This window comes from Brachionichthys hirsutus, chromosome 11 (assembly GCF_040956055.1).
Source record: "Brachionichthys hirsutus isolate HB-005 chromosome 11, CSIRO-AGI_Bhir_v1, whole genome shotgun sequence".
Classification (NCBI taxonomy): domain Eukaryota; kingdom Metazoa; phylum Chordata; class Actinopteri; order Lophiiformes; family Brachionichthyidae; genus Brachionichthys; species Brachionichthys hirsutus.
This window is the reverse complement of record NC_090907.1, coordinates 461,215-485,977: the sequence shown is the minus strand read 5'-3', so window position 1 is coordinate 485,977 and position 24,763 is coordinate 461,215. Positions and strand designations below refer to the sequence as shown.

At 53.5% G+C, this 24,763-nt stretch overlaps 3 protein-coding genes across 3 annotated transcripts; all 3 read right to left on the bottom strand.

Moving 5' to 3' along the window:
• Positions 1-89: 89 nt before the first annotated feature.
• Positions 90-5,280, bottom strand: mmp23bb (matrix metallopeptidase 23bb). The gene is made up of 8 exons (XM_068745360.1): positions 4,977-5,280; positions 4,028-4,134; positions 2,493-2,632; positions 2,239-2,406; positions 1,993-2,157; positions 996-1,106; positions 749-875; positions 90-507 (listed from the first exon to the last, which is right to left on the bottom strand). Exons 1-8 carry the CDS (start codon positions 5,049-5,051, stop codon positions 315-317), a joined length of 1,086 nt encoding a protein of 361 aa, XP_068601461.1. The 5' UTR covers positions 5,052-5,280; the 3' UTR covers positions 90-314.
• A 5,702-nt stretch (positions 5,281-10,982) lies between these two features.
• LOC137901632 (segment polarity protein dishevelled homolog DVL-3-like) lies at positions 10,983-17,569 on the bottom strand. The gene is given in 14 exon segments (XM_068745677.1): positions 10,983-11,327; positions 12,116-12,283; positions 12,355-12,489; positions 12,556-12,636; positions 13,215-13,282; positions 15,062-15,138; positions 15,225-15,364; positions 15,579-15,648; positions 15,898-15,979; positions 16,537-16,591; positions 16,594-16,662; positions 16,730-16,849; positions 17,366-17,470; positions 17,524-17,569. Coding segments are annotated over 14 exon segments (1,461 nt in total). The 3' UTR covers positions 10,983-11,082.
• Positions 17,570-17,787: 218 nt separating this feature from the next.
• rnpepl1 (arginyl aminopeptidase like 1) lies at positions 17,788-23,967 on the bottom strand. The gene is made up of 11 exons (XM_068745353.1): positions 23,114-23,967; positions 22,890-23,030; positions 21,387-21,538; positions 21,180-21,296; positions 20,880-21,115; positions 20,593-20,706; positions 20,380-20,492; positions 19,746-19,854; positions 19,444-19,671; positions 18,645-18,787; positions 17,788-18,578 (listed from the first exon to the last, which is right to left on the bottom strand). The coding sequence occupies exons 1-11, from the start codon at positions 23,597-23,599 to the stop codon at positions 18,330-18,332; spliced, it is 2,088 nt and encodes a 695-aa protein (XP_068601454.1). The 5' UTR covers positions 23,600-23,967; the 3' UTR covers positions 17,788-18,329.
• Positions 23,968-24,763: the final 796 nt, after the last annotated feature.

Here is a 24,763-nt window from a genome sequence, read left to right as displayed (position 1 = left end):
TGCTGGTAGGTGTGTTTGATTTGTCTGACCGAGCGCGTTTGTTGGGTGGTGCTTAATCAATGGAGGCAGACGTAACCCGATACATGGACTGGATTTAATATGAAGTAAAACTTGTTAGCATTAGCATTAGCTTGTCTAAATGTCTACTAGCAGGCAACACCTTAAAGTTGCGTCTCAAAACGGTGTCCTGTCCAGGTTTTGCAGGGAATCCTGAGAATTATGGGTAAATGACATCACGGGTCAAGGGTTATTAGGTTACAATCCGCCATGTTAGCCACGCCCACGAACGCGCTCCGAACATGCGCGTCTTCCCATCAGCTGTTGGACGGCTCCTCCGGCTTCAGTCGGATGTCCCAGGAGTTAGCCGACACCACGTCTCCACGGCGATGGACGCGGCAGGTGTAAACGCCCTCGTTGAACTGGTTGGCGACAACGCGGAGGTCACGGTCCTTCAGGACGATGTATCCGGGGACGGAGGTCAGGATCTGCTCGCCGTCTTTGAACCAGCTGGAGGAAGCAGCAGAGGATCAGCAGGACGCCAAACGGGTCACGGACCCTCCGGGGTGGGCGGGGCGTCGTGGGCCAGGAACCAGATATCTGAGTCCTGATCGGGAGCTCACGAGCGACTCCGATCGAGTCCGGAAGCTCCCTAGTTCTGGCCCAACCCTCTTCTGGACCGTTTGTTTCTGGACGTTTTAATTGATTACTTCCACGATCGCATTTCATCAATAAGCATTGATCAGCTCACCTGACTTTGGGCAGAGACCGGGGGTTCCTGGTTCCGCAGCGGAACCCCACCACCTTCCCCCGCGGAACCATCTTGATCTTGACGTTGGCCGGAGGCGGCGTTGCCGTGGCGACGGCTTCCACGGGTTCTGGAGAACAGGAAGTGATGGTCATAGCCGAGGGACAAAGGGACAAAGCTCATAGACAGAACCGGGTCCTGCTGGACCCAGCCCGGTCCAACAGAACCGGCTCCTGTGGTGTCGTCTCACCGTAGCAGAGGTCACAGCGCTGGGGACAGTTCTTCCTCATGAAGGTCTTCCTCCGCTCACAGAAGCCGAGACGAGCCCACGGATCACAGACCCGCTTCTTATCCAGACAGCCTGCAAAGCGACATCCGACACGGAGCGTCATCCGACACGGAACGTCATCCGACACGGAGCCGTCATCCGACACGCAGCGTCATCCGACACGGAGCGTCATCCGACACGCAGCATCATCCGACACGGAGCGTCATCCGACACGCAGCCGTCGTACGACACGGAGCGTCATCCGACACGGAGCGTCATCCGACACGGAGCCGTCATCCGACACGCAGCGTCATCCGACACGGAGCGTCATCCGACACGGAGCGTCATCCGACACGGAGCGACATCCGACACGGAGCGACATCCGACACGGAGCCATCATCCGACACGGAGCCATCATCTGACACGGAGCCATCATCCGACACGGAGCGTCATCTGACACGGAGCCATCATCCGACACGGAGCCGTCATCCGACACGGAGCCGTCATCCGACACGGAGCGTCATCCGACACGGAGCGTCATCCGACACGCAGCCATCGTCCGACACGGAGCGTCATCCGACACGGAGCGTCATCCGACACGGAGCCGTCATCCGACACGGAGCGTCATCCGACATGGAGCGTCATCCGACACGGAGCGTCATCCGACACGCAGCGTCATCCGACACGGAGCCGTCATCCGACACGCAGCGTCATCCGACACGCAGCGTCATCCGACACGGAGCGTCATCCGACACGGAGCGACATCCGACACGGAGCGTCATCTGACACGGAGCCATCATCCGACACGGAGCGTCATCTGACACGGAGCCATCATCCGACACGGAGCCGTCATCCGACACGGAGCCGTCATCCGACACGGAGCGTCATCCGACACGGAGCGTCATCCGACACGCAGCGTCATCCGACACGGAGCGTCATCAGACACGCCTCCCGGTTCTGTTCTGGTTCTGGTTCTGACCGTAGAGTCGTTGGACGCCCCAGACGTCGTCCTGGGCGACGTTCCTCTGTCCGGTGTAGGTGGCGTTGGGATGCATCAGAGCTCGAGGGTCTCTGGAGTGCCACAGTCCAAGGGCGTGGCCGATCTCATGAGCGGCTACCTGGACCAGGTCGTTTAGCCACACCCCTGCAGAGTTTCAGACACATACTTCCTGTACTACCGTCTGTACTGGCGTTTGTAGTATGACGAGTACCTTTACTGCAGTACCTTGTTTCCAGCTGAATCTGGACTTGCCCAGGATCCAGAACTCATGATTGTCAAAATGGATCTCTCCTCGTGGCGGCAGAAAGGCGTGGGCCAGCTCGCCATTCAGTCCGTCGAAACACGGGTGGAGAGGAGACCGCCAGCAGTCAGTGTGGTTGAAGGTGTAGAAACCTAACGCACCCACACACACGCGGGACACGCACGGTCACCGACGCATCGGCCATTCTCGCTCTGCTCCCGACTGAAGCTCCGCCCACCAATAGTGATGTCAGCAGTGGCGTTAGCATCGGTGACCTCGGAGAAGGACAGCGGAGACACGTCGCTCCATTTGGTGAAGGCGATGCTGATGGACTTCCTGGTGTCTTCAACGTTCAGCGTGTTGGGAAACGTAAGGATCCTGAGACAGGAGGACAGACAGGAAGACAGACAGGCAGGAGGACAGACAGACAGGAGGACAGACAGGAAAACAGACAGACAGGAGGACAGGCAGGCAGGAGGACAGACAGAAAGACAGACAGACAGGAGGACAGACAGGAAAACAGACAGACAGGAGGACAGACAGGCAGGAGGACAGACAGAAAGACAGACAGGCAGGAGGACAGACAGACAGGAGGACAGACAGGAAGACAGACAGGCAGGAGGACAGACAGGAAGACAGACAGGCAGGAGGACAGACAGAAAGACAGACAGGCAGGAGGACCGACAGACAGGAGGACAGACAGGAAAACAGACAGACAGGAAGACAGACAGGAAGACAGACAGGCAGGAGGACAGACAGGAAGACAGACAGGCAGGAGGACAGACAGAAAGACAGACAGGCAGGAGGACAGACAGCCAGGAGGACAGACAGGAAGACAGACAGACAGGAGGACAGACAAGTCAGTGCTAATCATCCATCTCCAGTTGTTTTATCCCCCTTGTGGGTCTCGGGTGTGATGAGACAGCGCTACCCACTGCACCACCCCACCTCTAGTTATTAGCGGTACCTGTTGTTGCTACCTGTTAGCGGTACCTGTTGGTGCTACCTGTTAGCGGTACCTGTTGTTGCTACCTGTTAGCAGTACCTGTTGTTGCTACCTGTTAGCGGTACCTGTTGGTGCTACCTGTTAGCGGTACCTGTTGTTGCTACCTGTTAGCGGTACCTGTGGTTGCTACCTGTTAGCGGTACCTGTTGTTGCTACCTGTTAGCGGTACCTGGTAGCGGTACCTGTTGGTGCTACCTGTTAGCGGTACCTGTGGTTGCTACCTGTTAGCGGTACCTGTTGTTGCTACCTGTTAGCGGTACCTGTGGTTGCTACCTGTTAGCGGTACTTGGTAGCGGTACCTGTTAGCGGTACTTGGTAGCGGTACCTGTTGGTGCTACCTGTTAGCGGTACCTGTTGTTGCTACCTGTTAGCGGTACCTGTTGGTGCTACCTGTTAGCGGTACCTGTTGTTGCTACCTGTTAGCGGTACCTGTTGTTGCTACCTGTTAGCGGTACCTGTTGTTGCTACCTGTTAGCGGTACCTGTTGTTGCTACCTGTTAGCGGTACCTGTTGGTGCTACCTGTTGTTGCTACCTGTTAGCGGTACCTGTTAGCGGTACCTGTTGGTGCTACCTGTTAGCGGTACCTGTTGGTGCTACCTGTTAGCGGTACCTGTTGGTGCTACCTGTTAGCGGTACCTGTTGGTGCTACCTGTTAGCGGTACCTGTTGGTGCTACCTGTTAGCGGTACCTGTTGTTGCTACCTGTTAGCGGTACCTGTTGGTGCTACCTGTTAGCGGTACCTGTTGGTGCTACCTGTTAGCGGTACCTGTACGTGATGTTGTGGTGAGTCCACTTGTGTCCCAGCGGGTTGATGGCGTAGCGTTTGTTTCTTGTTCCTCCAAATGTCTCCGTCAGTCTGTTGCTGCAAAGAGTCTGAAATAGCACAGATGACATGAAAGAGAGGGCGGGGCACGATCGAGCTCTGCACAGGTACGTCAGGAGGACCTGTCCAGGTGTTGCTGGTGGTTCCACTGTGTAGTCGAGGTTCTATACTGGCTGGGTGACTGGGTTCTCCCCTGAACTGGTTTACAATGGGCCCAGGAGGACTGTCCAAAGGACATAACACACCTGAGCTGGTCCACCTGCACCTGAAACAAGTCATGATGAACCAGCCAAAGGGATCAGGTTCAGGACACAACCAAGATAAACTCCGCCCAGAACCCAGAAACCAGAACCACATGATGAAGGGAAACAGGAGAGAATGAAAGAGAGACAAACACACAGAGAGAGAGAGAGAGAGAGAGAGAGAGAGACAGACAGACAGAGAGAGAGACACAGCGAGAGAGAGGAAGAGACACAGGGTGAGAGAGAGAGAGAGAGAGACACAGTGAGAGAGGAAGAGACAGACAGGGTGAGAGAGAGAGAGAGAGAGAGACAGACAGAGAGAGAGACACAGCGAGAGAGAGGAAGAGACACAGGGTGAGAGAGAGAGAGAGAGAGACACAGTGAGAGAGGAAGAGACAGACAGGGTGAGAGAGAGAGAGAGAGAGAGAGAGAGACAGACAGAGACAGACAGACAGAGACAGAGAGAGAGACACAGCGAGAGAGAGGAAGAGACAGACAGGGTGAGAGAGAGACAGAGAGAGAGAGACAGACAGAGACAGAGAGAGAGACAGTTTCCTCCTGCTGATCATGACTGATTTCCGGATTCCAATCTAACCTATCGATTACCGGTAAACCGACACAAACTGTTCTGGAGTCAGTTCTTCACTGACCTGCGGTCTGAGCGCGGCTCCACTCATCTTCATCATCATCATCATCATCATCAACACGATCCGGTGCCGGTCCATCACGAGATCTGGACTTTAAACAGTTCGACTCATCACCGCCGTCAATCAATCAGGTAACCAGCGCGTGCGCGTGCGCGTCACTTTCAAAAGCCGCGCGTCCGAAGGAAACGCGCAGAACTTAGGCTCGACCCAGTGTCCGTGGGACGGAGAAGTTCTGGACCCGACCCGACCCGATCCGATCCGATCCGATCCGACCCGTCCCCCTCGGCTCCGGAACAAAGTGCCTGAACTTCCCGGGCGGTGCGCGCCCTGCTGCAGCGGGGCCGGTCCGGGGGGGCGGGGTCAGGTGAGTGAGGACTGGTGTCTCCTTACAGAGAGGTTAACCCTTTCCTTGAAGGTCCAGCAGAGAACAGAACCAGAGAACCAGACCTCCTCCGTGTTGCTTCTGGGGGCCCACTGGGTTCGGGACCCCGGTAGAACCAGGGCCCCCGGTAGAACCAGAACCAGACCTCCTTCTTGTTGCTTCTGGGGGCCCACTGGGTTCGGGACCCCGGTAGAACCAGGGCCCCCGGTAGAACCAGAACCAGACCTCCTCCGTGTTGCTTCTGGGGGCCCACTGGGTTCGAGCCCCCGGTAGAACCAGAACCAGACCTCCTCCGTGTTGCTTCTGGGGGCCCACTGGGTTCGAGCCCCCGGTAGAACCAGAACCAGACCTCCTCCGTGTTGCTTCTGGGGGCCCACTGGGTTCGGGACCCCGGTAGAACCAGGGCCCCCGGTAGAACCAGAACCAGACCTCCTTCTTGTTGCTTCTGGGGGCCCACTGGGTTCGGGACCCCGGTAGAACCAGGGCCCCCGGTAGAACCAGAACCAGACCTCCTTCTTGTTGCTTCTGGGGGCCCACTGGGTTCGGGACCCCGGTAGAACCAGAACCAGACCTCCTCCGTGTTGCTTCTGGGGGCCCACTGGGTTCGGGTTAGCAGGCGCTAACGTAGCATCGCTAGCAGTAGGTCATTGGTGGCGCTAATGTGACTTTTTGCAGCTTTAATTTGTTTCTCCGGTGAAACAAACTGCTGACGAATATTTATTGATGGGTTTTAACCCGATCGATGACTCAGCAGTTTCCTGAATGACTCGGCGCCTCGTCGGTGACACTGATTGGAGGATTTCGTGTTGTGTTGTTGGTCCGGTGCCAGCTGGCGCCGCCCTGGGTCACCTTCGGTCTGACTCCCATCATGCACTGCAACGATGGCGTGAGCTCACACCGGCTCAGGTCAATACCTCGACAGAAACCTGAGACCAGAGGACGATCAAAGGGGAAACGCCCCCTCTGAGGCCAGGTGTGTCTCACCTGGAGCTGCTGTTTAACAGGGTAAGTGGTCCCTGGTGGTCCCCGGTGGTCCCCGGTGGTCCCCCCCCCATCGACACCTCCACCTGACTGCATCAGAGCAAAGGCAGGTATGGTGATGCAGCCGTGAACTGGTCCAGGTTCACATGGTGAACTGGTCCGGGATCAGAGAGTAACACGAAATCCTCCTTCAGGGCTTTTGGTTGGGCCCCCAGGAAACCGTCCAGCGTGTCTCCCAGAGAGACACAGGGAGGGGGGACGGGGGACGGGGGGACGAACGTTCAGCTGGAGGTGAAAGATGAGGATTTAATTCTACTTCTATCCATTCATGTGCCCATCACACACACACACACACACACACGCGCGCGCGCACACACGCACACACACGCACGCACACACACGCACGCACACACACGCACGCACACACACACACACACGCACATGCACACACACACACACACACACACGCACACACACACACATACGCGCACACACGCACACACACACACACACACACATGCACACACACACACACGCACACTGGTCAGTCAACAGCAGGTTCCCACATCTCTGAAACACCTCGTCTTTTTGTAGACGCTGAAAACAAACATCCCTCTGTCTGTTTTTACAGACCAGGTCGCCATGGCAACAGATGGCTGCTGAAGTTTTCAACCTGGCTGAGACATTTTAAGGAATGCTCTTTGGTTGCCATGGCGTTAGATTAGAAGGCTGTCATTTTGGACATTTCAACATGTTTAGCGGATGTCAGCAACTTCCTGCTTTATTTTGAAAATCATTTCCTTGTGTCTTGTACTGGACTTCCCATTTCCTGTCTGAGCTCTCCCTGCTTGTTACGAGTTCCAGCTCTGCCGTGTTAGCGTGTTCACATGCTAACATACTCTATGTTTGTTAGCGTGTTTACATGCTAACATACTATATGTGCGTTAGCGTGTTCACATGCTAACATACTCTGTTTGGTAGCGTGTTTACATGCTAACATACTATATGTGCGTTAGCGTGTTTACATGCTAACAAACTGTTTGTTAGCGTGTTCACATGCTAACATACTCTATGTGTTAGTGTGTTTACATGCTAACATACTATGTTTGTTAGCATGTTCACATGCTAACATACTCTGTTTGTTAGCGTGTCCACATGCTAACATACTCTATGTGTTAGTGTGTTTACATGCTAACATACTATGTTTGTTAGCGTGTTCACATGCTAACATACTCTATGTTTGTTAGCGTGTCCACATGCTAACGTACTCTATGTGTTAGCGTGTTTACATGCTAACATACTATGTTTGTTAGCGTGTTCACATGCTAACATACTCTATGTTTGTTAGTGTGTTCACATGCTAACATACTCTATGTGTTAGCGTGTTTACATGCTAACATACTATGTTTGTTAGCGTGTTTACATGCTAACATACTATGTTTGTTAGCGTGTTCACATGCTAACATACTCTATGTTTGTTAGTGTGTTCACATGCTAACGTACTCTATGTGTTAGCGTGTTTACATGCTAACATACTATGTTTGTTAGCGTGTTCACACGCTAACATACTCTATGTGTTAGTGTGTTCACGCACATGACTTACAACTTCTAATTCATGTTTTAGTTTGTACCATAGGAGTTTTTAATAAAGTTTGATTGAATAATACTAAGTCTCAAGGAAACTCATTTTATTGAAAACAGATCAATCAGACAGATGTGAAGCGCGCACACACACGGCTGAAAACAACATCCATACAGTTTCATATGACCAACATTTAAGCTGCATTGGAGTGAAGCATGCTGGGTAAACACAGATTGACGGTGAGACAGGAGGGCTCACTCTGTTCTTCAGGAGACTCTGGTGTCTTGCTGGGACAGTTCTCCCGGATTCGTTTTGGAGGCGTCCATTGCGGCGCCGTGATGACCTCAGAGGTGCTTCTGGACTGTGATTGGCTGCTCTGTTACCCACACGGAGCTCCAGCAGAGGAAGCTGACGTTTAATCGATCAGCACGCCAAGCTACAGCAACGATGGCGTCTCCGAGAGGACGCGGCCGCCGATGACCGACCCCATTTGATGACATCACGATCGCTGTGGTTCAGGTTACGATGGAGCGAACGGCGCCTGAAGAGGAGGAGGAGTCTCGCTCATGATAGCGGTGGTTTGTGTGGGTGGCGCTGCAAACCCAGGGTTAGATACTGATTACAAATCAGTGAGGGTTCGGGATGGGTATTGATTACAGATCAGCTTCAGTGGTACCTGACTCTGCATGCCTTGCTCAACGGCGCTGTGACAACCAGGCGAGCAGCTCGGGGAATCCTGTCCTCGCTGGATTTTCTTTAGGTTTTGATTTTCTCATCCAACGCTAACAAAAATCAAAACCTAAAAAAACAACAGCGCAGCAGAAGGACGGCAGCTCCGGCTCCGGCTCCGCCTCTGGCTTTGACTCCGCCTCCGGAGACACAACGGATCCTGCAGGAGGGAAGGCATCGGCAACCCGAGGCACGCGTGTCAGAGCTGGCACAGCGAAGCCGGCGTGACGGTACCTGAACGCACCTTCATGGTTCCTCAGGTGAATGTCAGTGGGAGTCAACAACCAGCCTCCTCCGAGCTGATTGGCTATCCCCGCCTGCTGCTACATAGCATCGTGCTGCTAGCGCCGTCACGTAATACGCACAGAAATAGTTTGTATGAACTCAACCAACAAAACAAAACTGAACATGGTAACGTCTGTACTACTGTGAAGGTAGAAAGGGTGCCGTTACTACTGCAGCGAATACACGCAGTCACTACTGCAGCGAATACACACCGTTACTACTGCAGCGAATACACACAGTTACTACTGCAGCGAATACACGCAGTTACTACTGCAGCGAATACACGCCGTTACTACTGCAGCGAATACACGCAGTTACTACTGCAGCGAATACACGCAGTTACTACTGCAGCGAATACACGCCGTTACTACTGCAGCGAATACACGCAGTTACTACTGCAGCGAATACACGCCGTTACTACTGCAGCGAATACACGCAGTTACTACTGCAGCGAATACACGCAGTTACTACTGCAGCGAATACACGCCGTTACTACTGCAGCGAATACACGCAGTTACTACTGCAGCGAATACACGCCGTTACTACTGCAGCGAATACACGCAGTTACTACTGCAGCGAATACACACAGTTACTACTGCAGCGAATACACGCCGTTACTACTGCAGCGAATACACACAGTTACTACTGCAGCGAATACACAGTTACTACTGCAGCGAATACACGCAGTTACTACTGCAGCGAATACACGCAGTTACTCGCTACTGCGGCGAATACACGCAGTTACTCACTAATACTGCGAATACACGCCGTTACTCGCTACTGCGGCGAATACACGCCGTTACTCGCTACTGCGGCGAATACACGCCGTTACTCGCTACTGCGGCGAATACACGCCGTTACTACTGCAGCGAATACACGCAGTTACTCGCTACTGCAGCGAATACACGCAGTTACTCACTAATACTGTGAATACACGCCGTTACTCGCTACTGCAGCGAATACACGCCGTTACTACTGCGGCGAATACACGCAGTTACTCGCTACTGCGGCGAATACACGCAGTTACTACTTCGGTGAATACACGCAGTACTCTGAGGTCGGTTCTTCGTGCACCTGTCCGCGCCGCGGCAGCAGACCGACGGACCGACGGACCGACCGACGGCCCTCGGGGGCCTCGCCGGCTCCGAGGAGGTGCTGCTGTGCCTCCGTGCCGCCTCGCCGGTGCACGGAGGCTCTGCCGTCCCCCCACCGGGACATTCGACGGTGGGAAGCGGACACCCGTCTCCTCCGACTCGGAGGCAAGATGTCGGCGGAAGCGGCCGGATGTGGCCGCGTCCCGTTCAGGACGAGCAGCCTCCTTCACGTCACTTCTCAAACCCAACGGATCTTCACTTCCTCCGAGCTCATCGTTTCACGTCGGTCCGTTCGAACACCTGCTTCAGACCCACTCACCTGTCGGGAGAGGAGCGGCTGCTGACGTCACTCACTCGCATCGAGGCCGCATCAAAGCGGATCGGGACGCGTCCCTCCCAGCGTGCCGGGTGAAAGGAAGCAGTGACGTCATTAAAGGTGCACATTTAAATTCAGATGAAAGCGCTGAAATCAGACCAACATAAAAAAATAACCCGTTATAAGGAGATAGCTGCTAAAGCTAGCATGCTAAGCAGTTAGCACTAGCGATTAGCATTTCTCCAAACATCGTCCAACACATTCTTACGTCCTTCAGCTTCTACGTTAAAATATGGCAGGAAATGGACACCCTGAGCAGGAAGTGACGCGTTTAGCTGCACTTTTAATTTATTCATTTTAAAAAGCGTCTGAGAGCGAAGACAGACGAAGCCCCCATCAGAGCGATCAGTGGGGGTCATTTAAACCAGCCACACCTCGCGATGACGTCATATCCGTGGGCGTAGCCTGATAAGCAGAATGCTAACCCGTCTTCTGGCGCGTCCGCAGACGTCCAGGGTTAAGTTGAAACAAACGTCATTATAATAATAATAATAATAAAGCATTAATTTAGAGAAATGGTTTCTTCCATCTTTATTGCATAAATCTTATCGTCAACTTTAAAAAAACAAACTTTCCTGAATGTTGAACTCAGTAGTTCAGCACAAAAAATGATGTTCGAGTCTTCATCAGTGGACTCAAACAGGAAGTTCTTCCAGCTCATCGTCATCATCATCAGTAGGTCACATGACGTCCACGAAGAAATCTCCAGGGTTTCCCACGGCAAGGCAGAAGGGCTGGTGGGAGGCTCCAGCAGGAGGCGCCACCTGGAGGAGGCCCTTGGAGTCTGTGTTGCCACTTAGACCAGAGAAGGAGCCCACCTGTCTGTCAGGTGTAAACCCAACTTCCTGTTTCGCTGGCTCTGATTGGCTCCCTCCTCTTCCTCCTTCTCCCTTCTGGCCTCCACCACAGTCGAACCCGCTACTTCCTGTGGACGCATGTGTGAGGTCATCATCGACACGGCGAGAACGTAGAAACTCCACAGGAAGGAATCAAACCCAGAACCTTCTCGCTGTGGAGACTACGCTACCCACTGCACCTCTGTCATCGTCACTGTGAGGACTTCCTCCTCCTCCTGGCGTGTGGTGAGGGGCGGGGTACAGGCAGGGGGAGGCTGGGGGAGGAGCCAGCAGGTCACAGTCTGGTCCCACCCCCCATCATGACCCCAGATCTGAGACAAATCAGGAATAAATTGGATCAGAAAGAACCAGCGGCCCCCAACCGGTCCGGTACCGGGTCCTGGACCCTGCGTGGCCCGGTACCAGGTTCTGGACCCTGCGTGTCCCCACCGGTCCGGTACTGGGTTCTGGACCCTGCATGGCCCGGTACCGGGTTCTGGACCCTGCATGTCCCCACCGGTCCGGTACCAGGTTCTGGACCCTGCGTGTCCCCACCGGTCCGGTACCGGGTTGTGGACCCTGCGTGGCCCGGTACCAGGTTCTGGACCCTGCGTGTCCCCACCGGTCCAGTACCAGGTTCTGGACCCTGCGTGTCCCCACCGGTCCAGTACCAGGTTCTGGACCCTGCGTGTCCCCACCGGTCCGGTACCGGGTTGTGGACCTGCCGCGGAGTCTATCTGTGATTTTTCTGATTTCAGCGACTCTTCCTCCGCCTGCTGGCCGCCCCTCGGTACTGCGACCTCTGACAGGTGCGCTGGGTTGGCTGATTCGGACACCTGGAGGTTAAAGGTCGCGCGGCGTACAGCAGGCGGCTCACCTGCACACAGGCCTCCGAACCCGTAGTAGCACTGCTCGGAGAAGGTCGCCTTGTTCACCGTGTGCCGGATGAAGCCGGCCTTCAGCAGCTTCCCGGCGTACTTCCGAGCTTCCCGCCGGTCGGCGAGTCCCTCGACGTTCCGGTGGAGCCAGTCCACCACGTCCGACCCTGAACGGACCAAAGCCGGCCGCTGGTTACGGGACTCAACCAGACGACCCGGAAAACCGAACTCTTCTCACCGATGACGGCGCTGGGGATCGTGACCTTCAGCCACATCCGGTCCCGGACCTCCAGGCCCGACTCGCCGCCGGCCATCGCCTTGGCGACAGCATTCATGTCGCCGTGGACGCTGAGATGGTTTTCTTCGTGGACGGCTGAAGAACAGATCGAATCCCTGGAGTGAGCGGAAGCTCAGACGGCGGGAAGGAGGCGGGTCTTACCGTAGTGTGGGAGGAGACTCCCCGTCATGGCGGCGGTGTGCGACACCCAGGCGGCGGGGTCGATCGGACGGACCGGCTCGCCTTGAGGGATGAAGAAAGTGATGAAGATGAGCCCAGTAAAGGTTGGCTAATGACAGCCAGCAGGGGGCAGCGCTACGCTACCGCAGCATCCAGCGTGGCTGATCCAGAGAAGAAGAAACGTCTAATATCATAGTATCTAACTAGTACACAGTTCATGTACTGCCGTGGTCATCCTCAGGTTTCAGACGCTAAACATCTGCGTTATCTAGCTAACCCTAAACCTAGCTTTAATTAGCATGATGCTACAGAAGGTCACTTCGGTGCCGTTCAGAAGAACCTGGATGGCAGAACTCTGACGCAGGAAGGGGAGGGGCTTACGCACCTTCAGGTTTTTGCTACTTTGCTGTTGACGTTTTGTTCTGCGCTAACATTCTCGCTGGAATTAGCTAACTTTTGATGTGCTCGCTGAATGTTGGGATTTTCTGTTGCTATAAATGACATTTGGCTATGCTAGCTATGCTAGCTAACGTTAGCGATCGCGTGTATTTGGCTGAACAACAACGGAAATGCGTTCCCTCGTGTGAGACCCGCTGAAGCGGCGAGCGTAGAACCCGACTCCTGCTGCGTTGTCGACTCACTCCTCGGCAGCGTGAAGCAGCTTCGCGGGTTCGGATCCCAGCACTTCGCCGCCGTTAATGTCACCGGGCTGCAGGCGGACAGGAACGTGTTAGTAGGATTACTGCTACACGCCATGTATTACTGCTACACGCCATGTATTACTGCTACACGCCATGTATTACTGCTACACGCCATGTATTACTGCTACACGCCATGTATTACTGCTACACGCCATGTATTACTGCTACACGCCATGTATTACTGCTACACGCCATGTATTACTGCTACACGCCATGTATTACTGCTACACGCCATGTATTACTGCTACACGCCATGTATTACTGCTACACGCCATGTATTACTGCTACACGCCATGTATTACTGCTACACGCCATGTATTACTGCTACACGCCATGTATTACTGCTACACGCCATGTATTACTGCTACACGCCATGTATTACTGCTACACGCCATGTATTACTGCTACACGCCATGTATTACTGCTACACGCCATGTATTACTGCTACACGCCATGTATTACTGCTACACGCCATGTATTACTGCTACACGTCATGTATTACTGCTACACGCCATGTATTACTGCTACACGCCATGTATTACTGCTACACGTCATGTATTACTGCTACACGTCATGTATTACTGCAGTGTGTCATGTATTACTGCTACACGCCATGTATTACTGCTACACGCCATGTATTACTGCTACACGCCATGTATTACTGCTACACGCCATGTATTACTGCTACACGCCATGTATTACTGCTACACGCCATGTATTACTGCTACACGCCATGTATTACTGCTACACGCCATGTATTACTGCTACACGCCATGTATTACTGCTACACGTCATGTATTACTGCTACACGCCATGTATTACTGCTACACGCCATGTATTACTGCTACACGTCATGTATTACTGCTACACGTCATGTATTACTGCAGTGTGTCATGTATTACTGCTACACGCCATGTATTACTGCTACACGCCATGTATTACTGCTACACGCCATGTATTACTGCTACACGCCATGTATTACTGCAGTGTATCATGTATTACTGCAGTGTGTCATGTATTACTGCAGGGTATCATGTATTACTGCAGTGTATCACGTATTACTGCAGTGTGTCATGTATTACTGCAGTGCATCATGTATTACTGCAGTGTGTCATGTATTACTGCAGTGCATCATGTATTACTGCAGTGTATCATGTATTACTGCAGTGCATCATGTATTACTGCAGTGTATCATGTATTACTGCAGTGCATCATGTATTACTGCAGTGCATCATGTATTACTGCAGTGTATCATGTATTACTGCAGTGCATCATGTATTACTGCAGTGTATCATGTATTACTGCAGTGCATCATGTATTACTGCAGTGCATCATGTATTACTGCAGTGTATCATGTATTACTGCAGTGCATCATGTATTACTGCAGTGTATCATGTATTACTGCAGTGCATCATGTATTACTGCAGTGCACCATGTATTACTGCAGTGCATCATGTATTACTGCAGTGCATCATGTATTACTGCAGTGCACCATGTATTACTGCAGTGTATCATGTATTACTGCAGGGTATCATGTATTACTGCAGTGTATCTTGTATTCGCAGAAGGAGTTAAGGCAACAAACTCACAGCAGACTTGTACATGTACACAGAAAATGTAGAGCTAGTATTTAATGTTCAGTTTCACTGAACACACACCGACGAGGACACAGCGGGGACAGTGGACTGACGGGGACATTGTCCCCACCGGTTGAGATAGTCCACTGGTGGAGGAGGAGCAGTAGTATCAGTACTAGGTACTAGTATCAGTAGTACCAGAGGTCTCACCCCGGTTTGTGGACGACGTCCCTCAGGACTCGGACAGCGTCATCGTTACTCATGTTCTCAAAGTTGATGTTGTTCACCTGACACACACACAAATACTACTGTTAGTAGTTATACTCCGTAAAGATACCCAGGAGGTGGTATTAGTACTTTAGTACTGCAGTACCTGTAGCAACATGTCCCCCGGCTCGATACGTCCGTCCGCTGCCACCGCGCCTCCCTTCATGATGGAGCCGATATAAATCCCTCCGTCTCCTCCGTCGTCACTTTGTCCAACGATGCTGATGCCCAGGAAGGGAGACCGCTCTGAGAGACAGACAGAGAGACAGAGAGACAGACAGGCAGACAGAGACAGACAGGCAGACAGAGACAGGCAGGCAGACAGAGACAGACAGACAGAGAGGCAGACAGAGAGACAGACAGACAGTCAGACAGTCAGACAGACAGACAGACAAGTCAAGTTAGCTCCTCCCCCTTCAGTCTGAGCAGGAAGTGACGGCAGTTCTTCTGTGGTACTCACCCATGTTCAGCGTTACCGTGACGACGTTCAGTGACATGGTGGAGTCAGTGACGCTGCTGGAAGACACAGACTGAGACACAGGACAGACAGGTCCAGACAGACAGGTCCAGACAGACAGGTCCAGACAGACAGGTCCAGAGAGACAGGTTCAGAGAGAAGAAGCTGTTTCACTTATTAGATAACATGATCAAAGACCCTGCGGCGCCCCCAGAGGCTGAACCGTTACTGCGGCGTTCTCAGAGGCTGAACCGTTACTGCGGCGCCCCCAGAGGCTGAACCGTTACTGCGGCGCCCCCAGAGGCTGAACCGTTACTTTTACCTTCTCCATCCGCTGAGCTTCGTGTTTCCGAGCTGCTCTCTCCTGATTGGCTGAATCTGGTGCAAGAAAGAAAAAGAAACATCTGGTTTCATTTTATGTTTCATGAATACAGATGTCAGATCTATTATTAAAACTAAAACCTGATGAGAGATGATAAAAATCTTAAAAAACCTAAAATTAATCTTAAACAAACTGAATTTCCAAAATATTATGGTGAAAATATCAAAGAATTGAAAACGATATCTCGATATTATAAATCTAACAAGAATCATCAAATGTGGGGAAAAACAAACCTCAGAAAACGATATCCAACAAAAGCAAATCCAACAATCAAAAAGTGGAAAAAATAATCAATCCAGAAAAATCCAGAAAATTAAATATTAGAAACCAAAATGTTAAATCAACAATCCTGAGTGACCGTAAAGACGATTCGATGGACGGACGGAGGACGGAGGACGGACAATGCAGGACGCGCTGCACTGGTCAGGTGACCAGCAGCAGCCAATCAGAGCAGGCGTCTCAACAGGTTTACTGGAGCAGAACAGGATGACCTGAGGGCAGGTGAGTGTTCTCGTTTCACTGACCAATCACAGCGTCTCCTGCATTTAAAGGAGCAGTGCAACATTCTATCAGTCAAACCTCCCTCCGGAGTCTTCCTCACTCGTCACCTCTAATTGGCTGCTCTGTTGGGTCGATGCGCTCCACCTGTTGGCTCCGCCCCTTTCTGCTCAGCTGGTTGGTGGGCGTGGCCATTCAGAGAGACACCTGCAGCCACAGCAGCCAATCAGAGGAGGAGCTAGCAGGGCGGTTGGCGGAGCTTTGTTCTTCTCGCCTGGGTCACTAGCTCCGCCTCTCTCTCTCCTGGGTGGGGGTGAAGGCAGCTCGTTCTGACCAATCACAGCAGCAGCACTGATGACGGACGTGACTCCATTAGTCCTGATTGACCTTTGACCTTAAATCGATGATTAATTTGTAAATGTGAGGATTGAACTGCGTTTCCTGATCAATGATCAGCTGAAAGGTCAGGAAGATACCGGATGATGGATGGAAGGATGACGGATGGATGGATGGATGATGGATGGATGGATGGATGGATGCTGGTTGATGGTTGGATGATGGATGGATGCTGGATGGATGACGGATGGATGGATGGATGGATGACGGATGATGGATGGATGATGGATGGATGCTGGATGACGGATGGATGACAGATGGATGGATGGATGGATGACGGATGATGGATGGATGCTGGATGATGGTTGGATGATGGATGGATGATGGATGGATGGATGGATGATGAATGGATGATGGATGGATGATGGATGGATGCTGGATGATGGTTGGATGATGGATGGATGATGGATGGATGCTGGATAATGGTTGAATGATGGATGGATGGATGGAAGGATGACGGATGGATGGATGGATGATGGTTGGATGCTGGATGGATGATGGATGGATGGATGACGGATGGATGATGGATGGTCATTCACGTCGGCTTTATTCCGCACCTGTTTGAAGTCCGTCAGGGTGACGCGCTGCGCGGGCACGTTAATCCGGATCAGGTGGGGGGCACGTTAATCCGGATTAGGTGGGGGGCACGTTAATCCGGATTAGGTGGGGGGGTCTCCTGGTCCTCCAGGCGGTAGATGACCCGGGTCTCCTCTGCCATGCTGTCCCGCATGGGGGGGCAGAGACAGGCGTCCCGCGGCTCTCCAGTCTCCTCCGGAAGCTGCTCGGTGTGACCGACGTCGCTTCCGTCGGATCCCTTCAGCGCGGCCCCGCCTCTCGTCCCGCGATCAGAATCCGTTACGTATTTAATTACGTTTCATTGATCCTCATTAGGCCTCGTGGTCTGTTTACATCACGTCCTCTAAACAGCGACGTCGTCTCCGACGCTTCTTCGGGAGCCTGAACTCGGCCTGAGAAGATGCGTTCACGGACAGCGGGAAACATCAGGACAAGTTGCAAATATAGATTTATTTTTCCAATTTGAAATTAATCGAGGGATCATTTGAACCGGAAACAAATGTGTTAAAATGAGAACAGAAGTTTCCGTCGTCTTCCCGTTTCCTCTTCCCCAGTGGCGTTCAGGGACCGCGGGAAGCGTCGGTCGCTGCACGAAGGCCACTCGGTGAAGTCTGCTGGTGCGTTGGTTTCCACGGCGACGTCCAGGTGGAGCGCTTGGTGCTGAAGGTGAACGCGGAGTCGATCAGCAGCAGTCCGTCCGGCCACGCCCCCGGAGGTGTGGCTGAGTGAGATCAGACGACACAGGTCTCCAACCATGTTTCAAGTTATCAGATAAAAAACTGGACGGGCGCCGGCCAATCAGCTTCAGCCTGTCCCACGATGGCGAATATGGAATGAGCTTCCTGTCACGGCGTCTGTTGTCATGACAACAGCTTACGCCACCGCCCTGTCCGGGTGTGACTTCACGCAGAGACGTTCACATTCCGCAGGGCGATGGCGGCGGTTGTCCCAGTGGTTGCCGTGGTGACGGGTGGAGCTGGGCCGTTCTGATTGGTCGGAGCAGCGCTGGTCTGGGACAGGATCTGGGTCAACGTCCGTCTGAGGTTGGGATGCAGGCGGCGCTGAGTCTGGTCGAAAATCTCCACGGCAACATGTTTCATCGCCCCGGCAACCAGGTCATCATACAGCGGTACGGTGTACATCCTGGACGTCTGCAGACAGGAAGGAGCTCCGGTCGGTGCTGACCCACGATGAGGCTACGCGTTAGCGCTACTCACATGCTTGTGCAGGAAGGCCCGGATCCGGGGCAGCTCCGGGTAGAAACCGTTCCTCGCCACCATCTGCAGCCAGCGGATCTGAACTTCAGCATTCAGACCATCAAACAAAGAGGAATAACAACCGGAGAGAGCGGCCATCACACCTGGAGAGCAACGACCACACAGGCGGAGCATGAGCAGGTGAGCCAGCCGAGCGCCCGGGTTAGCACGACGCTAGCACGACGTTAGCACCACGTTAGCACCACGCTAGCACCACGCTACGAGAGCCGAGCCCGGCGTTTTAGTGCTTCTCATTTATTTCCTGTTACGCCCCCTCCAGGATGATGACCCCCCCCCCCCCCCCCACACACACACACACACACAGCCAGCAACATTAAACAGCATCATTCGTCTATAACATTGTTATAAGTGAATCATGACTAACAGCAAATGATGAACAACTCAACACCTGGTGATGTCACCTGTAACCTGACACCTGGATTTGAATTCAGCATGAACTAGTTTTCCTTTAATCAGACACAGTGAAGTCTCTACAATGCCCCCCCCACCGCGGCCCCCCAGGGGGCGCCCCACTGAAGCCCGGCGAAACATTCTGATGTAAAGTTTTAAACAGGAAGAACGCTACACGATGACATCGCCGCTACGAAGCTATCAAGCTAACGGCTCCGGATGTATTTATTTATCCAGTGAGTATTACGAGTACCAGCATGAATATTAGCATGAATATCAGTTAGGATTGTCATTAGTACTACTACTACACGAGTAGTGTCAGTAGTAGTACTGGGAGTACTGCGTGTACCGTGTGGCAGGGGAGGCAGGTCAAGCATGCGGTCAAGGAACAAGACGATCTGAAGAGTGCTCCAGGCTGAGAGGTCAAAGGTCGCCACCGCGTGGGGGTCAGGGGTGCCGCCGCGCCGCCACAGGTCACACAGATCCTGGACCGGCCGGGTCAGAGCGCCCCCTGCTGACAGGTCCGGCTCACACAGAGGAGGACCACACCCGCTCAGCCAGCGCTCAAACTCCAGCCCTGACACACAGGAAGTGATGTCACTGCATTCTGAACGCTTGAACGTTCTATCCCCCCCCCCCCCCCCTCCTCACCCTCCCTCTGGGAGACGGACGCGTCCATCAGCTCCGGGAAGTAACGCAGGAAGTAGTCGATGAGGTCCTGAGCCACGACGCTCCGGAAGCGAAACTCCGAGATGAAATCCTGGGAAGAGAGGAAACGTGTGTGTGTGTGCGTGCGTGCGTGCATGCGTGTGTATGTGTGTGTGTGTGCGTGTGTGTGTGTGTGCGTGTGTGTGTGTGCGTGCGTGTGTGTGCGTGCATGCGTGTGTGTGTGCGTGTGTATGTGTGTGTGTGTGCGTGTGTGTGTGTGTGCGTGCGTGCGTGTGTGTGTGTGCGTGTGTGTGTGTGCGTGCGTGTGTGTGCGTGCGTGTGTGTGCGTGCGTGTGTGTGTGCGTGTGTGTGTGCGTGTGTGTGTGCGTGCGTGTGTGTGCGTGCGTGTGCGTGTGTGCGTGTGCGTGTGTGCGTGTGTGTGTGCGTGTGCGTGCGTGTGTGTGTGTGCGTGTGTGTGCGTGCGTGTGTGTAGGTGTGCGTGTGCGTGTGCGTGTGTGCGTGTGTGTGTGCGTGCGTGTGTGTGCGTGTGTGTGTGTGCGTGTGTGCGTGTGTGTGTGCGTGTGTGTGTATGCGTGTGTGTGTGTGCGTGCATGCGTGTGTGTGTGCGTGTTCTGACCCTGAGGAAACAGTCGAAGCGTCTGACGTCTCCACAGAGCTGGCTCAGGTACGACACGAAACAAAAACCTTTCTCGTAGGTGAACAGATTCATCAGGCAGCTGGGGTTCACACCTGGGGAGGGGAGGGGCGTCAGATAAACACACCTGCGTGTGCGTGTGTGTGTGTGTGCGTGTGTGTGTGCGTGTGTGTGTGCGTGCGTGCGCCTGCTTACCTGGCTCGAACTTGACCTGCAGCTTGCTCATCGGACTGTTGTCTCCGAGGAGACGCAGCTGTCTGTGGAGGGCGTCCAATCGGACGGCCGTCTCCAGGCAGGTGAAGGCGTCGCCTGAAGACGAGGATGAGGGGGAAGTTAGCCCGTTTCACGCAGCACAACGATCCGGAGGTGGAGAAGCACACAAACGCTGTGGCGTTCCCGTCGGTGGTACTCGTGGTAGTACTGCAGTAGCGGCGTATTCCCGTCGGTGGTACTCGTGGTAGTACTGCAGTAGCGGCGCGTACCGTACGCCTCCGTGGTGATCCGGCGCTGAGCGTAGGTCGCCAGGCCTTCGCTCAGCCACATCTCCTCCCAGCTGGCGTTGGTGACGGCGTTCCCGAACCAGCCGTGGGCGATCTCGTGGATGACGTCGACCAGCAGGAAGTCGCGGCTCTCCAGGATGGAGGCGATGATGAAGGTGAGGCAGGGGTTCTCCATGGCAACGATGGGGAAGGAGGGGGGGAGGAAGACGACGTCGCACCTGAAGGCGAGGCCAATCGTCGGCGAGTGTTCTGCTTGTCGGACCCGACGGGCTTTTAGCTCACCTGCCCCACAGGTAGGACCCGAACAGCTCCTCGGCCACGCCCAGCCAGCGCTCCACGCTGCCCCCGAGCTTCCTCACCGCACACGGCAACAGACATGGCTCCGCCCACACCCGGCTCCTGGTGCACAGAAACAAACAGCGAGCGACTCACGCCTAGCGTTAGCTTAGCAGGCTAACGCTAAAGGGGCGTGTCAGAACCGGGCCGAACCGCGGGCCGAGGTCGACGTGCTGCAGGTCGCCGGCCACCAACGCCACCAGGTAGGATGGGACGGGGAAGTCCATGGAGAACTGGAAAACCCGGTCCCGCTGGGAGTACAGGCTCCGGGAGGCGCTCATCAGGACGGTCACGCCGTCCGGAACCTGCAGAGGAAGAGGAAGAGGAAGGGGAAGAGGAAGAGGAAGAGGAAGAGGAGAGGTTTGGACAACGAGCAGATTTCTTCCCACTCGTCTCGGTCACGTGACGCGCTTCTAAAAAAATAAACCCGTAAACCAAAACGGGTAAAAGACAAACGTCGTTTAGAACTTCTTCACTACGGAGAACAGTCCAACTGAGGAGGAAGAGGAGGAGGAAGAGGACCCAGAGTATCGATACACGATTTTAGGGATAAACTTTAGAGTACATCGGATTTCAGATTATTGGATCGGTTAATCGTGATATACCTACTATACAAGTGTAGTTTTCGACAACTTTCCAAAAGTATGTACGTACGTAAAGTATGGAGTATCCTGATCCGATACTTCTATAACACATAAAAAACTAAAGACGGACCCAGGATGTCCCTTATTTTATTTTATCATCTTATTTCAACATTTAACTCTTAAACAGAATTTCTGTGGCGTAGCTTGAACATCCCAGTAATAAATAAAGTACTTTGTTTACTTTGAACTTGTACTAGTACAACAGGAAATACTAAATGCGAATATTTAAACTGAACAGCAGCTCATCGGCAGGTTGTTCTCGTCCACTTCAGAATATTCCACAGCGCAGATGTTCTCGCGCGACTAGCTTCAAGCTACTTCCTGTTTAGCAGCATTCAGCCAACAGCGTCACAGGAAGTGACGTCATGCTGCTGGCGCTGCCGTTTCTGTTGGGGTAGAGAGGTCTCACTCTGTAGCGTAACTCCAGATCTGATAAAACGATCCATAGATACCCGAGTCCTGATCGGGAGCTAACGGCCGACTCCGATCGAGTCCGGAAGCTCGTGATCGGGACATCGCGAGAATGCTGCGCGTTCCGTCGCGTTGCTAGGCAACTAGCTAACATTCCAAAGTTTTCAAATGACCACACGGAGCTTGCTTTTCCTGACTTTATTCGAGTCTTGACTTTTGGATAAATATTTTTATATTTATTTACTTTTAAAACTGAAATATTAGAGGAAATAAAATCGATCAGTATACATTCGTTACTGATGTTTATGTGCACGTTGTACTCAGACAAATATTAGCAACAGCTTGAAATCACTGCTTGAGACAGGCTAGCTGCTAGCCGCTAGCTGCTAGCATGAAAAACGAAGGAACGTCAAAGACAGGTCGACAGAGCGCTCACTCTGACACTGTTTTCAAAAACAAATTGAGAATCAGCTATCTACTTTAAGACAGCACACCTAGCGTAGCTTGTGTGAAGGGGCGTGGCGCAGGGCGGAGCCTCCAGACACAAACTCAAATGTTATTGCATCATACATGGCGCGTTTGCGCGTGATGCCATCCTCACCCTGATGGTGGCGCTGTACGTGCTCTTCACCGCCGGCGTGTCGAAGCAGGGGAAGAAGGAGCGGTTGCAGACCGAGTGTCCCTGCGTGAAGACCAGGGGGCGGGTCTGTCCACAGGTGAGCTCCGAGTCCAGCCACCAGATCTGGACAGACACAAACCCAGCGTGAAGCCAAGCAGGACCGGCCGTCCCCGCCCCGTCCCCGTCCCCGGCGCCGCTCCGCTTACCGCCGGGCCGTCGGTGGTGCTGTAGCGGACGCTGATCTGGACCAGCCGGCCCGGTCGCGCCGCCGCCGGCAGGCTGATGTTCAGCGAGGACCCGTAGTCTGTGAACGGGTCGACCCGGTACGTGAGGGACACGAGCTCCTCCTGTCCGTCCTCGGGGACCTTGCAGTCGATGGACTGGATGAGGAGGGAGGGGTGAGAGTCCAGGATCAGCGTTTGGACCCCCGGTTTGGCCGGAACCAGATCCAGAACCAACCAGCCCGTCATCTCCTTCACAGCAAAGTTCAGTCGCAGGTCCAGGTGGAAATGTCTCAGCTGGAAGCTGCGGAAGTTAGACGCCGAGGCCACGTCCACCAGGGGGCACCGCGAGGACCCGGGACCAGGAACTGCCGAGGGCTGGCTAGAGTCCCCGCCACAACGGGCGAGAGACGCAGGGACGGGTCTCCGGCAGCAGCACAGAGACGGGGGAGTCTGGTGGACTTCTGCCATCAGGAAGTGGGACGGAAACCCACCTAGATCTGGATCCGCATCAGGGGCTTCATAGCCAGGAGGACAGACAGAGTACGTCCCTCAGGAGGACAGACCAGAGTACGTCCCTCAGGAGGACAGACCAGAGTACGTCCCTCAGGAGGACAGACAGAGTACGTCCCTCAGGAGGACAGACCAGAGTACGTCCCTCAAGACAAACCAGAGTACGTCCCTCAGGAGGACAGACAGACTACGTCCCTCAGGAGGACAGATCAACCATTCCGGTGAACACGACCCGACTGGACTGAACCACCAACGAACCCAAAATAAATAAACCACATTACGGCTTTGGACGCACATTAAAAGTTACTAAACCCAGTTAACAAATGTGACCCCGATAATCCCAGCCTGGGCTGAACTGGTTCTAGACCAGTTAGGATTATAACCCAGCTGTACAGCAGTCCAAACGGAACCAGATCCAGTTTGACTTTAGCTAAATGAAGGCTAGCTTTAGCTCGTTTTAAAGTCAGTTTCAAAAGGTTCAACAAGCTCTAGCCGAGGCTAGCGAGCAACATTAGCATCTTTAGCTTTACACGCTCGAAAACCCGAAGCGATGACGTAGCGATCAAAAGTAGCCTGTTAGCAGAGCAGGCTAATTAGCGCAGTTTAATTAGCATTAGCACCGAAGCGGCTTCGTTTGTTGTTTCCATTAGGAGCCGGATCACCAGAACCAGCCCGACACCGGCTCCTCGCGTGAACTCAACCCGCCTCTGAGGTCTGTGTCCCGGGCACTGAGTCCAGAGTGTCCCGGTGGTGTCCCGGAGACGGACACAGGACAGCAGAGGACAGACAGGACAGGACAGGACAGGACAGGACAGAGGAGCCTCCGAACAAAACAGGAAGTAACAAGAGCAGGAGAAAGTTTGGGTCGGCCGGAGGGGGGCGCTGTGGAGCCGACCCCCCCCCCCCGCCGACAGGACGCACTGCCGCCAGGGGGAGCTCGCGACACAAACCGATCATGGTTCAGATCAATAACGGTCGTTTAAAAGATCCATCAGAACCACGTGAGCATAAAGATAGTGATGTATTATATAGAGGCGGGATGACGTCATCGCGCGGAGCACAAAATAACTTTATTCACAATGCTTCCCTCTGCCCAACCAGGGCGTTTTGTATGACGTCATC

What these genes read in the sequence shown, in the direction of transcription:
- mmp23bb (XM_068745360.1), bottom strand. Translation starts at nt 5,051, where the DNA reads ATGGACCGGCACCGGATCGTGTTGATGATGATGATGATGATGATGAAG. An exon ending in CAGATTCAGCTGGAAACAAG is followed by an intron (nt 2,158 to 2,238) that starts GTACTGCAGTAA and finishes GAAACTCTGCAG; the next exon opens with GGGTGTGGCTAAACGACCTG. An exon ending in CGGTCTCTGCCCAAAGTCAG is followed by an intron (nt 508 to 748) that starts GTGAGCTGATCA and finishes TGCTTCCTCCAG; the next exon opens with CTGGTTCAAAGACGGCGAGC.
- rnpepl1 (XM_068745353.1), bottom strand. Translation starts at nt 23,599, where the DNA reads ATGGCAGAAGTCCACCAGACTCCCCCGTCTCTGTGCTGCTGCCGGAGA. An exon ending in GTCCGTCTCCCAGAGGGAGG is followed by an intron (nt 19,672 to 19,745) that starts GTGAGGAGGGGG and finishes CCTGTGTGTCAG; the next exon opens with GGCTGGAGTTTGAGCGCTGG. An exon ending in GGGCCTTCCTGCACAAGCAT is followed by an intron (nt 18,579 to 18,644) that starts GTGAGTAGCGCT and finishes TCCTGTCTGCAG; the next exon opens with ACGTCCAGGATGTACACCGT.